Below are 15,199 nucleotides of genomic sequence, written 5' to 3'. Positions count from 1 at the left end.
TTGATATTGCAAAAAAAGTATTTAATTACAAGAACATATATAAAACTATAAAACTACCTAAATAAAATGAAAAACAATAGAATTAAATAACACAAAAAATAAGAAGTTTCGATTTTTTTTTTTTCGCAATATCAAGTCATTCATATTTCATTTCACATTTATTAGTCAATTTAATAATAATAACTAATAATAAATCGTCAACTGTGCAGACAATTATTATTATTATTAAAAATGTAGACCTGCCCCTCCTCCCCCAAATAATGTCTAAATGCCTTTTTTTTGAGCAAATAACTAACAATCTGCCTCAAATCAAATTTCTTTGTGTTGATCACAGGGAGTCACGCATAATTTATTTTGTTTCATTGTTAAAATTTTTGTTTCCTCTTAATTTTTATATACACATACTCATTTACAGGGGAAAAGGTGTATCGCATAACAATGTGTCCCGCTGAATTAAGTATTTAAAAAGACATGATTTATTCAACTAATTTCTTATTTCTTTCAGTTAAGGAATACTTTGCAGTTGGCCTCCTGTTTCTATTGTCTTGCAAGTTACCCAGTAAGTTTCTACTTGTTTTATTTATTTTCTGTTGAAAAAAAAAATTTAAACACTTATGTTTGTGTTATGTATTCAAATCTCACTAAAATGACCTTATTAAGAAATTTCCTCTGAAGTTCTTGACATCATCTGATCTATAAAAACTGTTGATTCGTATGGGTATAAATGTAATGAAATCTCTCCTTATTTTGTTCATAAGAGAATTTCAAATATTAATGTCTCCAATGTATTTCAAGTGGTTATTTGTGACATTGCTTCTGATGGTTATGTGTTGCGTAGCCTGTATCTTTGCTTAAAGAAATTGCTTGTAATGCTTGTAACTCATCAATATCTGATATATCAAAGAAAACTGAAGATCTGCATTTCGTATCCCTTGGGTGTTGATCATCTTGTTTCAGGCAGCATTTTCTCCAACAAGTTAGAACATTATGAAAACTAAAGTGAACAATGTAAAATCTTTTTCTCTGGTTGGAACAGGAAAAAATATTTTGGAGGTAAAAAAGGAAGCAGAAAAAATATTTTGGAGGTAAAAAAAGAAGCAGAAAAAATATTTTGGAGGTAAAAAAGGAAGCAGAAAAAATATTTTGGAGGTAAAAAAAGAAGCAGAAAAAATATTTTGGAGGTAAAAAAAGAAGCAGAAAAAATATTTTGGAGGTAAAAAAAGAAGCAGAAAAAATATTTTGGAGGTAAAAAAAGAAACAAAAAAAATATTTTGGAGGTAAAAAAAGGAAGCAGAAAAAATATTTTGGAGGTAAAAAAAGAAGCAGAAAAAATATTTTGGAGGTAATAAAAGAAGCAGAAAAAATATTTTGGAGGTAAAAAAAGAAGCAGAAAAAATATTTTGGAGGTAATAAAAGAAGCAGAAAAAATATTTTGGAGGTAAAAAAAGAAACAAAAAAAATATTTTGGAGGTAAAAAAAGGAAGCAGAAAAAATATTTTGGAGGTAAAGGAAGCAGAAAAAATATTTTGGAGGTAAAAAAAGAAGCAGAAAAAATATTTTGGAGGTAAAAAAAGAAGCAGAAAAAATATTTTGGAGGTAAAAAAAGAAGCAGAAAAAATATTTTGGAGGTAAAAAAAGAAGCAGAAAAAATATTTTGGAGGTAAAAAAGGAAGCAGAAAAAATATTTTGGAGGTAAAAAAAGAAGCAGAAAAAATATTTTGGAGGTAAAAAAAAAGAAGCAGAAAAAATATTTTGGAGGTAAAAAAAGAAACAGAAAAAATATTTTGGAGGTAAAAAAAGAAGCAGAAAAAATATTTTGGAGGTAAAAATGAAACAGAAAAAATATTTTCGAAGTAAAAAAAGAAGCAGAAAAAATATTTTGGAGGTAAAAAAAAGAAACAAAAAAATATTTTGGAGGTAACAAAAGAAACAGAAAAAATATTTTGGAGGTAACAAAAGAAACAGAAAAAATATTTTGGAGGTAATAAAAAAAGCAGAAAAAATATTTTGGAGGTGATAAAAAAGCAGAAAAAATATTTTGGAGGTAAAAAAAGAAACAAAAAATATTTTGGAGGTAACAAAAGAAACAGAAAAAAATATTTTGGAGGTAAAAAAAAAAGAAACAGAAAAAATATTTTGGAGGTAAAAAAAAGAAACAGAAAAAATATTTTGGAGGTAAAAAGTGTCAGTGCTACAACACAGAAACTCTCATCTCAAGTGATACCATTTTATAAACAAATAACATGTTTATTTTATTTTGGGGATTACAAGTGATACCCGTTTACTTTTTTTTTTTTTTTACATAGGCATCACCACATTATCAAGGCCCAGAGGCCACTCAAGGATAAGGGTTAAAGAGTGTACAGTAGAAATTGGACAATATAGTAATGAAAATTTGGTAAATTTGATAACTTATATGGAACAGCTCATCAAGAACTTATTTACTTTAGACTTGAACACAACCATATTGTAGTCAGCCGGAAAGCAGGAAAACGGAAGACAATTCCACAGGCGTGCAGTTCTAAGAAAGAAGCTTTGTTCATGGAATCTATGTTTAGGTTTAGGCACAGATAAAGAGTGGGGGGAATTATTGATAGTGTTTACAGCTAGACGAGTGTTTCTTGTGAAAGTTTGGCGAGGGGGGACCATAGATTGAAGCTCAGTCAAACACTTTCCATGAAAATAACGATACATCAGAGACAAACTCGCAACATCTCTTCTGTGAGATAGAGGTTGCAAGGAGGAGAAAAGGACATCTACGAGGCTACGAAGTCTATTTTGAACTCTATCAAGGCAGGACAAGTCCTTTCTAGCAGCTCCTGCCCAGATGTGGCAACAGTATTCCATCCTTGGACGTACCTGGCTCTTATATAGATAGAGAATAGCATCAGCAGTGAGGTTGAATTGCAGACTTACAGAACAAGATTTTTATCTGACCAAATCGAAATTGAAATCAAAGTCTCAACACAACTCTTTGAATAAGAGCTCTCAGGAATTCTCTGTGACCTCCCCCCTCCTTTTTTCCTTTGGTTGATCATCCATCATCTGTAACGTCTGTCACTTAAATGCACCACTAAAACAGTTCAGTGCATGTTTACGTAGAGATAAAAAGTAATTTATCATTGTTTTTATCTAGTAAAATGTTTACTAGTTAAAACTGCTTTAAATAATTTTTATTATATCTATACGTAAACCAGAAGATCTGGCATTGTTTGTGATTGAGGAACACTGTCCTTTTTTTACCATTTTTTTTTTTTTTGCACAATTTTTTTGTGTCCATAATTTTTACCTTTTAAATATTCAATTTTTGGGGTGGAGCCCAAGGATATACATAACATTAATGAAATGAAATGAAAACCTCATAACTCATGCTTCCCTTATTTTGTCCTTTAGTCCTCACTTTCTATGAGCAATGTTTCTGACAAAGGGGGAAGAAATGCTGTTTTCTAGATTGGAATATCATTGAGTAGCTTTTTTTTTTTTTTTTTGTTAAACTTTGTAGTTACATTTTTTAACTCTTTACACCAAGTGGCTTCATACCTTGTTTAGAGTGATTTAAACAAATGTGATTGTATAGTGACATTTACAGAAAAAAAAGAATTGGTAAATTCATAATTTTTAACCCTCTTGAGGCACACCTGCCATTAATTAAGATCCTTGTGCATTTCTGATCCAAGCTCTTCATCATTCTCCTTTGTCTGTTTGTCCATTTCTCAATAACCGTGCTATGGATGGTTTTGAAATGTTGCACAAATGTTAATCATGGTGAAAGTAATTTTTTGCCAGAACGGATTTTCCAGGATAATCTATTTGTCCCCCCCCCCCCAGGGGCCTTATGGGGGTAAAATTGACCCAAAATTGTTTGTTTGTTTGCACTCTTCTCAATAACCACGCCTTAGATTTAGTTGAAATTTTACGCAAACATTAATGGTGAAAGTAAATTTTTGCCAGAATGAATTTACCCACTTTTGGAGGAGAACCCTGTATGCTCGGCTTGTTAATTTTTTATTTTCTTTAAATTTGACATTATTAATAAAATAATGTATTTTCTTATGTCAAGTATGAACTCAGACCTAATGAGCATATTGCATCCACTTTGATAAAAATGAAACATCTATATACACTGCATAATGTGATTTCAGAATATATATTGTTATGGGGGTGGAGGTTGGAGTATCTCTCTCAAAAGCTTATGAAGAGCTTGTGAACAAATATGATCTATAACTTTAAAAATAATTGTTTGAAAATTGTTTGAACTTTTGTAACTTTTAACTTTTTAATTGTTTAAAAGTGATTGCATTTTAAAATTAAAACTTTTTTTTTATCATTTAATTATGATGTGTAAATTAAGTCTGATGGCTAAAATTTGATTGGTTATTTTCAGCGAGCCTGTGAGCTCATACTGGATATGGTTGGTTCATTAACTGAATTTTCCAACATGGACTCTAAGGCAACTCCAGCTGTGACAGATAAAGAGAACAAAACGAAGAAAACTTCATCGGGACGTCAACTTCTTTTGACTGTTTGTTCAGAGTCAGAGATTCTCTCCTATTGTGTTCAAATCTTACTCTCTTGTTTTAAGGTATTTCCTCATATCAGAAAATATTTTTCTCACCCATATAAACAAGTGTTATTGCATGTTACTCATCAAGTTTCATGTCTAGCTTGATATTTTAAAGTTTTTAAATCTTTCTAATCAGAAGTAAATAAGCACTTTTTATTTATATAATTTCTCTGAATATAAATGATTCTAGTTTATTTACCTATTTTTTGGCTCTGGTAGGCCAGGTTATGTCTTTTGAATCAGACTTACCGCCATTGGTAGCCTATTATTTTTTGGTGCTTCTATATTAGCAAAAAAATATTGAATTTCAAGTGAAACAAATGGTACCTACGTAATAGTCATGTCATAAATAGTAACATATCCAAAAACAATGAGGTAAAAAAATGACAAAAGATGTTTGTAAAATCTAGTGATTTGATTTCAAGATCTACCGATTTGAATTGGAGAGTTAACAGGGGAGGTAATTAAGTTTTCAATTTCTCACGAATTTAATCAATTATTTTTTATAAAAACATTCTTAAATTCAAACAATTAAAAAAAAATTGTTTTTAAAAATTCACAAATTATGTATAGTATGTTTACTTTTTGATTTCTGAATGAATTCTATCTGCTACATAGTGTTTCAATTAAGTTAATTCCCCTTTTTCTTATGTTACATAACCCAATATGTCTGACCTACCGTGTAACCTTATCGGAACTGTTTTTACCCTTATCAGCACTGTTTTTCATGAATAATTATTTTTCAAGCTTATCGTGTTCCGTAATTTTTGGATATATTACTATTTGTGACATGACAGTTATGTAGGTACCAGTTGTTTTACTTGAAATTCAATATTTTTTATAATCTTTTCAAAGGTCTTATTTTGATATTAAAATATAATTAAATTTGCATTTTGGAGCTTTTATTGAATTCAAATTCAAAGAAAATTTTAGTGCAATTATATGGTGCTTGTTCAATACCCCTCATCCTATGAAATAAACAAAAAATAAAGAAAAATTTGTATGATGTACATACACATGATGGAAAAAAATATTGTACACTAAAAATCACATAAATTGATCAAGTAGTTTTATTTTTCAACTAGCCTGAGTGCCTGGCGTTACCTGGGTGTTTGAAGGTGTGTGTTGAGCAAAAAAAAAAGAGTAGTAATAGACAGACAGGCTTGAACCCGTACCGTGAAGAAGGAAAAGAATGTAAAAAAAAAAAGATTGTCTTTTTTGTTGCATTCATCACCAAATCGAAAGTGGCGAAGGTTTAAATTAAGGCTAGTCAATCGAAAAGAGAGGATGACTTTCAAAAATATTGATGAAAAGAGCGACCCCCCTCCTTGTAGAAAAGTGCCCGGTTGAGGGTGAAGGAATTAATGTTTTTAGCCAATTTTTCAATATTTTTCGTCCGAAGGGTCGAGCTTCAAAACAACACTGATCTCGTGAAAATCTGTCGCCTCTGTCAAAAGTTTTGGGCAGAAATACAAACATACATACATTTAAACAGACAGGTGAGATTTATATTATAGAAGATAAGAAAATCAAATTTTTCTGCTAAATGACAAGTGACAATTTTGTGACAATTTCTTGAAAACAATTTGCAAGATTTTAGAGTATGCATTTAAATTCTGCTTAAAAATTATTTTTTTCATAAAAATAAAAACTACAGTAGAACCCCGGAATATGGCATTAAAAGTTAGTAACAAAATACAGTACAGTCCGGAACTGGGAGCATGCCTTTTTCACAAGCGCCAGTGGGAACTTGGCGAATACTCAGTGGATGGCAGCGATCGGGCTGGGTTTGTTGTGGGAGGTCATGTTAGTGATGTTCTTAACGTATGATCAAACAAAGTAGTCCAGCAGGAGGGGAGGGAGGGGGGCAGTGAGAGAAGGGTACAAAGTCATAGCACTCCTTCTGAAGCCAAGCTTGGGTCCCTTTTTACATGTGGGCTGACGCTGAGTTCTGCTGCCACACCCAGTGTGTGCCTGCGGCCACTTAATCAGCACATCCATGTACGCTTTGGTGTTGACTTTCAAGCCAAATTTGAAGATGTGAGGTACCATGATGTGGTCCTTACTTGAAACCATACCAAAGACCATAACTGTGGCCGGAAACATTTTCATCACCCTGGGCACACTCCTGTTATTTGTGGCAACCCAGCGATGCATTTTGAGGGTGCTGGCAATAGTTCTGTTGTCATAACTTGGATTGGTAGAGAGCATGAGTTGTACAGCGGCACATCTCCGATCCTGCTTGTTGAACATTGTGTTACTTTCAGACATGATAGAAGGCTCCTATCACTCTTGGGATTTGTACACAACTGGCCAATTAGTAAATGGTCTGCAACAAAAAAGAAAACTGGTTTTCATCAAACAGAAATGGAATCATGTTGTCTTTTCTAGGGCAACAATTCTCTTGTTCCACCATGTACTTAGAAGAAAGACAATAATTTTGACTGTTGATGATCAAAATGTTGGGATACTTAAAGAGATAGAAAACTACATTATGAGAACCATGAAGAAGGCAGCTAAATAGATTGGGGACGAGCACTAGAAGTCTCTGTCAGTCACAAGTATGAAGGAATCCTCTTAGAAAAAAAATGGCTGGCAAAAGGAGATAAATGTTAGGAGATCTATTTTACGCTAGACAAAACATGCAGCCTTCCGAAATTATGTAAATCATGTAAATCTCCAAAGTTCCAAAAGTGGTGTCCAATTTAAACTAGGAGACTTTGTTAGTTTAGCCACATTGAAAGAATCAATGAGTTCTTTAGTTAGATGTAGAACAGTTGGGGTAGTAGGGTCAGTTGGCCTGGAACGAAGTGATAAGGATGGATTTGAGAGAAAGAGGGATAAATAAAGACCTATCCAGAGATAAGGTTAATTTGAAAGTCAATTTTTAAAAGCTATCCCAACACATTCCAGCATGTAAAATGGACATTAAACTGAATATGGTAAACTTATTTTTTATTTAAATAGAATCTTTAAAAAGTTTTATTTTATGTTATTGCATTTTTGATTACGATAATATTTTGGCTTGACTAGTCTCTCCTTCTTAGAGTCCCAAACTATCGACAAAGTTCCAATCCCTGTCGCATCATTGCAATGTTGCATCTCTGTACTTGTAAAACAAATACTTTGATAGAACATGCTCTGATGAACTTGCAGCACTAGTGCCTCCCTCGATGTACATACCCCCTTCCCTGACCAACCCAACAAGCAAACCCCCTACTCTTTCACTGCTTTTAATACTGGAAAGCCTTTTACTCTAATAGTTTCTTCCCTCTAATTGCTAAACTTTGCAATTTCTTCCCTGTTATCTGCTTCTTTGACTATTAATATGTAAAAGTTTAAATGTAATGTGAACAGACATCTCGTTGCTAAATTCTGTACATTGTCCCTTATACACATGGTCCCAAATAGTAGTCTCTTATGACTCTATGACAATATGCCTTGTTTGAAGTGAATAAAAGTAAAAAGAAAGTCAAGTATTATGGTTCACCTGTGCTTCTAAACTAAAAGAAAACATTAATTTTCACTTCTATGTTTCATTCTTTTATATGCGATCATGTGTTGATGTTTGTTTTTATTTTTAAATTGTGTTTGCACATTTGTCCGTTGAAGTTGGATGTTTTGATTTTTAAATTGATTTTTCAGGAGAAAGTCTTTCAAGCTAATGCAGCCGATGCTATCATTGGTCACATGATTGTATTGCTTCAATATGATTGGCCCAAACATTACTCCACTTTTTCGAAGGCAATACACAGTATACAATCGCGTGGAGTGTTTACTTATAACATTTTCTTCAATTATGTGATCAGTATCCTTTTGCATATTATTTTTGTGTCTTTGTGTAATCTTCGCCTATTTTATATTGTCATTGTTCTTTTAGTTAAAGGATTTACTCTTATATAAAAGAAAAATGATATTTTCACCTCTGTGTGTGTTCCAGTTAAAACTCAGAAACTACCACAGATACAGTTACAAACATTATATCATTGGATTTCATATGATCTTGATTTGTCTAATATAAAAAAAGAAAAACAAGAATATATTTCTTTTTTTACACGTAAATCGTTCTTGACAAGGCATGAAGCCACTTGATAAGCTAAAAAGATGAGCTAAAAAAAAATAACACTTCAAGGTCAAAATAAGTGTTAGATGGATAGATTCCGACCCAGAAAATGGAAATTCTTCTCCCTTTGCCAGGAACATCTTCTATAGAATATGGGGACAAAAGGACAGGATAAAAGAAGCAAAGGTTATGAGACTGTTAAAAGTAAATGTAAGGTCTACTTTCTACTCTCCTTGTAATATTCATTCACTTAAGATCACCAGAGATCAAATTAGTGTGATAGGTAGTTAGAAAAAAAAAATTCATTTTTATTAGTAGTTGTTCAAAAAACTATACTGAAACTAGGGTGAAGAGTCAATTATTCCCTGATGACTTTTTCGTTTTGCTTTCCTTTCTATTGTATTAAACAAATTTCTAGAGAGAGACACAGACAGTGTGGTGGCAGTGTCAAAAAGTAACGTGACTGAGGATGATGAGGGAGTAAGAAAAGTTTTAAAATAAAGATGTTACTGTTTGGATTCTTCTGTTTTGTTATGCATGCTTCCCAGGCAGCACTGGATATCCCTGTCAGTTATAAGTAAAGATTCTCTGTTTGAATTAACTGCAGTTGCTAATGACTATGGCACAAAGATTTTGTTAAATTTAATTTTGAAAATCAAATTTAATTATTACATTATCGTTTATTAAAATTATTAATTGACCCTAATTGTTAAAAAAAAAACAAACTATTTATTGTTATTGTTCCTTCTCCCTTTTAAATGGGGACGCTGGAACCCATGATTGATTTTCAGGTCTTCAGTCTGGAATTCTCCTATATGACTTATTTTGCTGGGATACACATATCTTGTAATTCTAAGCATGTATATTTAGGCGCTTATACAGGATGGGGTGCATATGAAGATCGTATTCCAAGTAGAACTTCTTTGATACTTACGTATCAAGCAAAAATAATTATCCTCACCAAAAATTAGGAAAAAACTATTGAGTAGAAGTTTAATCAAAAATAAAAATCAGTTTTTGTATTTTGTTGATTTTCCACTGAAAAGAGCAGAAATACCTGTAAAGTAGGGGGAGATAAGTCAGTCTGTTATTTAAGCAAGTAAGAATGAATGACAAATGGGTAAAATACAAAAACTGATTTTTATCTTTAACTAGCAGGCTGCCTGGCATTGCCTGGTCATAAAATATGTTTAAATATGATATTTTAATTTATGCAGATTTCATATTTATTATTATAGAGCAAATTCTCTATTGATTATCCAATATATATATATATATATATATATATATATATATAGTAATGATTTTAAAATATTAAAAAAAAAATGACTTCAGTGCCATAGCTGGAATTGAAACCAAAACATTCAGCGCTTCAGCCTTCATTGTTGTCGTCTGAGCTATTGCCAGATGGATAAAGAAAGTGATTTCAAGCTAAAAATGTATATGCAGACATGCTCAGCAGTTAATTGATTTACTTCTGGCAAGGTCAATTGTTTTTTTTTTTTTCAAGTTTGACCTCTTAGCAGCTAAATTAGCTGATTATTAGGAATTTTGGAACACAACTGATAGGCATAAGGATGGTTATTGTGGACTGTATTTAGTTTTGTGCAAATTTGCTAAGAGATAGTAAAAGTTCTTTATGAAAGTTTAACAGTAAGTATTAATCATCATAAATATTCTCCAAATTTTTAGTTTCTTTGGAATATTTTAAAAGGGTTTTAACGTCTCATTTGAAAATTCAAATATTTCAGATTTGTATAAAATTTGATCAATAATGATTAGGCACTAATTAAGCAAAATTCTCTGAATTTTTATTTATTGGTCCCCCGACAAGAGCTTCCATTACAAGATTTAGCATACACTTTCGATTTGAAGTTCAATATTCTTTCTTTTGCTGCATCAATATCCAATTTTCCTTATTCTATGTAGCTAAAATGATTTAAAAACTTTCAAAACATTTAATTTTCTATGCTTATTACCTTTAGCAAATTAGGTGCAAACCTTTTATAATATTTGCTAATATTTTTCCTCCGAGGAGATGTATAAACATCGAAAACTCATGGGTTAAGGAAATATTTTTTACTATACTGTATTCTTTGTCTTGCATACAATAAAATTTCTATATTTGAAATTTAATTTTTTCAAATCACAAATTTTTAAATTCCTAAATCACTATATATATATATATATATATATATATATATATATATATATATATATCACTCTCCTGTCAATTTCGATGTATGAGGTTCCGCCACAACAAGTTGTTCAGAAATCCACACAGACGATTTCTTTATAGTGGTGAAGCCTTTGTGTAGAACCAACCACACTTTTTCGTATTACTGCTAATCTTTGTCGGTGCAATGGCTTCTGTTAGACAGAGCATACAGTAGACTGCAGGTTTTTACATCAGAGTTTCCTTCTAGACGCATGTTTTAACGAAGACTGAGAGTGCATCTCTCCCAGTTAATTAATACCCCCCCCATACCAACCTGGAAATTTCTATGACTCTGTGCTACACACATGTGTGTGTAGCACAGAGTCATAGAAATTTGGGGTACATAGGAAACTAATTCATACACACACAGACACACACATATATATATATAAATTTTTTGTACATTATTGTTTTTCCTTGAGTGTGATTTTCAGATATTGATATTTTAGAGGAATTTGCATTCATCAAAACCCAGGAAGGAGGCAAAGTCAACCTTGATATTCTCCCAATAAGCACAAAAGTGATGGCTCAGTAAGTAGTCAACATCATCATTTTCTTTAACTCAACTTTTTTATTTTTTCATATTTTTAAATTTTTAAATTACTTTCTGTGTTTTTTCTTTAAGTGATTAAAAGTAAAAAACAAAAAACAAAAACTAAAACTGAATAATAGCAATAATGCTGATGATCTTATTGTTTTTATTAGTTTCTATATTTAGCTATGATCATTTGCCAGCATAGACACTATCTCTACTTATATAAAAAAAGGCACTTTGTGTGTGTGTGTGTGTGTGTGTGTGTGAATTAGTTTCCTATGTACCCCAAAATGGTTCGGCTGATCTTTTTGAAAGTTCATACATATGTACTTTCTGTGCCTGGGAGTGTTCTTAGATAGGTTTTGTATCGAAATACCTCCAATCAGTAGTGAAAATTGATAATCGAAAAATTCCAATTAAAGAAGGAACAGTCTGATTTCGATAAAAGAACACTTTTATACAGCCTAACATCACAAGTGCATCTGTTTAAAGTACAATTAAACCATGATACTTGCATTTTAAACTTTAATTCAAGTCATTATATATATAAAAAAAAAACAATTTTGTAAATTTAACAGCAGGTTCTCTACAGTGCAATGTAGACTATAATGTATTGTGAACTAAATCACTGCAGGGATGTATCCAAACTTCCTCCTGGTGCACTGCAGTGAGTTTCCGTCTAGAACAGGCAATCAATCAATTTGATTGACGAATGGGCAATGTCACTGATTTCAATGAAAATAAAGGTATTAGAAGCATGGAACATTTGTTGATTCTCATTCAATCCCATGCGATGTTGGGCTTCCCTGTGAGTATGAATTTTTTTTTTTTTTACTCACATTCACCCCAAACAAGGCACATCGACACTTGGGGCTACTATTTGAGACAATGCCTGGGAAAGATAAACAAGATGTTGGTTTATGTTACATTCAAACTTCTGCATATTAGTATAGTCAGGGAAGCAGGTAGCAGGAAGGGAATTCCAAAGTCTAGCTGTTTGAGGCAAGAAGTTATTAGAGTAGAAAGCTTTCTGAAATTTAAGGACCTCAACAGTGAAAGGATGTGATTTTGTTGCTAAGTGGGTTTGTCGAGGATATATACGTTGAGGAGGCAGAAGTACAATGAGTTCATCAGAGCACATTCCATTAAAATACTTGTAAAACAGGCACAGGGATGCAACATTGCGGCGATGGGACAGGGGTTGGAGCTTAGTTGACAAAGAAAAAATTAAATAGAAAACTCTGAAGTATTTCTGTGAACAACTTTTACATGAATATTGTTTTTTTTTAATGATAAAATATTACTGCTCATAGACTAAAAAAATGTTTACAGAAAATGATTAAATCTTCAAAGAATGTTTGGAAAAATTGTTTTGGTTTGTTTTCTCTTGCCTGCAGTAAAACTACAATGGCGACCATTGAAGACTATTAGAAAATACATAAGATAATAAAGGTTTTAACAACATAAAAAAGCTACTTGTCAGCAACAATTTTAAATGTGATATTTGTCCCAAACAAATCCAAATGCCTTAAAAATCAATTTCTGAAAGATGAATGCTTAGTTGGTACACTTTAATTTTTTTAATCCCATTATCCTTTTTTCTTTGCGTTCTTTTCTCCCTGCAGGCAGCGTACTGTTACCCGAGGAGTAGACAAAGGCGTGAAGGAAGATTTCCGTGCCACAATGGAGAAACAAATCGCTCGTAGCAGCGAACCGATTGAGAAAGTGATTTACCAATTTCTAACAGAAGAGAAATCGCTCATCTTAGCCAGTCTAATGGCCGTTTGAACTTCTTGGCAAAACAAACAACAACAAAAATTGCAAAAGGAAACAAAAAAAATTCTTCATTGTGTACAAATTCAAAGGAAAATCAATTCTTTTATACGACAGTGATGTATAATAAGAAAATCTGTTTTGTTTTAAAATTTTTATTGAAATTTTTTTGTTTTTTTTCTTTGGAGGTACATAAGTACCATAATATTTAACTTTTGTCGTTAAACTTATAAAAAAATTAAGCCAGGATTGCATAGCTCTTTAATTGAGGAAGGGGGCCATGAAAGTTTGTTTTTTCTCGTGATTCAGGGGTTGACTTTATTTGTCTCTTTTTTTCCAGTAGGTCGGGTTTGATGCTTATCTCCAGATTTTTCTGTCTGGCAGATAGCCAGAACATGGTAACACATGAAGATAACAATGACAATTTAATCTTAAACTATATATTTTATTACTTTAACTATAGATCCCTTTCCTTGACTATGAGTTTCTTGTAGCTTTCATCAGAGGTGAGAAAAGGGTTCTAAAGCTTCTAATAGGATCTTACATGTTTTCACACCTGCAACTGTTATAACTTCAAATCCATTCGTTCAGTCACATGACCAAAACTCAAACCAATCTGTTATCTACTCTTGCATACAACGATAGTTGATCCTGTCAGTCACACTTGTGAATAACACAAATTTATGTTTAGCCCTAAAAGCATATTACCCCCTCATAATATGTAACACAAAAAATTAATTTCTATTCAGCAGTTTAAAGACTTCAAAATTACGTTTGGATAAGAGTGTCTTACAATAGTAAATATATGCCAATCATCTTTTGAATCTATTATTAATAAATTAAACAGTGACTAATATGTCTTTTACTAGGGTGAGATTCAAAAGTAATTTTGAAGCCTTTAAACTGCTAAAAAGAAAGTAATTTCTGCCTTGAATTCCAGTTTAAAGGCTAAAGTCAAGTCTTATTATTATGGTTATTTTTTTCTCTTAAACCAAATAAAAAGGAATTTTCACATGCATCTCTGTCATATAAAAGAATCGTAAAATTTCCAACCACAAAAAGAAAAAAATTCTCAGGAAGGTTTTTTTTAACATGGATTGGTTCCATCTTGGATTATTACATTGTCGATTCCTTGGCCATCTTTGAAACTGTTTTCAGCCCGACTTTAATGTTTATGATTGAACAAAAAGATAATTTCTAGAATCAGTCTCTGACTTTGTTCCTTGTCGATTATGGCCAGTGCTGGGTTTTCTGATTTTTTTTTTTTCTCTCCAAAAAACAAATATTTTTTATTTTTTAAATCAAAATACCCCGCCCCCCCTTTTCTTTTTTGTTTTCAGGGTGAAAATTTTCTTATTTCACAAAGAAAAAACATTACACTCAAAAAGAAAAAGAAAAATGTGTTAATAGAAAGCACAATTTCATATGTACATTCTTTGTAACAAAACATTGTCTCTCTCTCTCTTTCCCCCTCATATATATATATATATATATATATTCCTCACCGGTTTATTTGAACTTTAATTTCGGTTGTCTTGGATTTATCTTTGCGACTGGACTTAAACAATACTAAGTGAGGAGAAGTGCAGTAGGGGATTGTGCAACCCTTGCTTCACTAAAACTCCTCAATGTACAGACATCCATTCAGAGGGTATCCATTATCTCTTAAAAAAAAAAGGATACCAATATAATATACAATATTTGTGCTAATATCCTCATCTTAATAAGGATGTATCTTTTTAAAGTCATTAAATGACCGATTTTAAAACATGAAAATAAAATTGAAAACAAAAAAAGCAACAAAAACAAAACTTGAAACAGAAGTTTGTGAATAAAGGTGTTTTATATTCCTTATTACCATGTCCCATCACCATGTTTTTGTCCGCTTTTGTGTGAGTCACCCTGTTCCTTCCCTTGATACTTTTTTCTCATGGTGCATGGGCAACTTGAAGCTGTTCAGTTCTTGAGGAAGGAGACAACTAATTGGATATTAGTAACAAAAAATTACTAACAACTAATTGGATATTATTAACAAAAACTTGTCTT

The 15,199-nt window shown here is 31.8% G+C and overlaps 1 protein-coding gene across 1 annotated transcript in view; it reads left to right on the top strand.

Moving 5' to 3' along the window:
- Positions 1-14,422, top strand: part of LOC145292131 (integrator complex subunit 10-like) — a 60,047-nt gene extending 45,625 nt beyond the window's left edge. Inside the window, exons 13-17 of the mRNA XM_080138237.1 lie at positions 506-559; positions 4,385-4,582; positions 8,210-8,372; positions 11,280-11,376; positions 13,006-14,422. Of these exons, the coding sequence (XP_079994363.1) occupies positions 506-559; positions 4,385-4,582; positions 8,210-8,372; positions 11,280-11,376; positions 13,006-13,168 (675 nt within the window). The 3' untranslated portion in view covers positions 13,169-14,422. The remainder of the gene's footprint in view (positions 1-505; positions 560-4,384; positions 4,583-8,209; positions 8,373-11,279; positions 11,377-13,005) is intronic.
- Positions 14,423-15,199: the final 777 nt, after the last annotated feature.

This window comes from Euprymna scolopes, chromosome 13, assembly GCF_053919585.1.
Source record: "Euprymna scolopes isolate OS-2025 chromosome 13, ASM5391958v1, whole genome shotgun sequence".
In the NCBI taxonomy this organism is placed as follows: Eukaryota; Metazoa; Mollusca; class Cephalopoda; order Sepiida; family Sepiolidae; genus Euprymna; species Euprymna scolopes.
The sequence above is the reverse complement of the archived record's forward strand: the minus strand, read 5'-3'. Positions and strand labels throughout refer to the sequence as shown.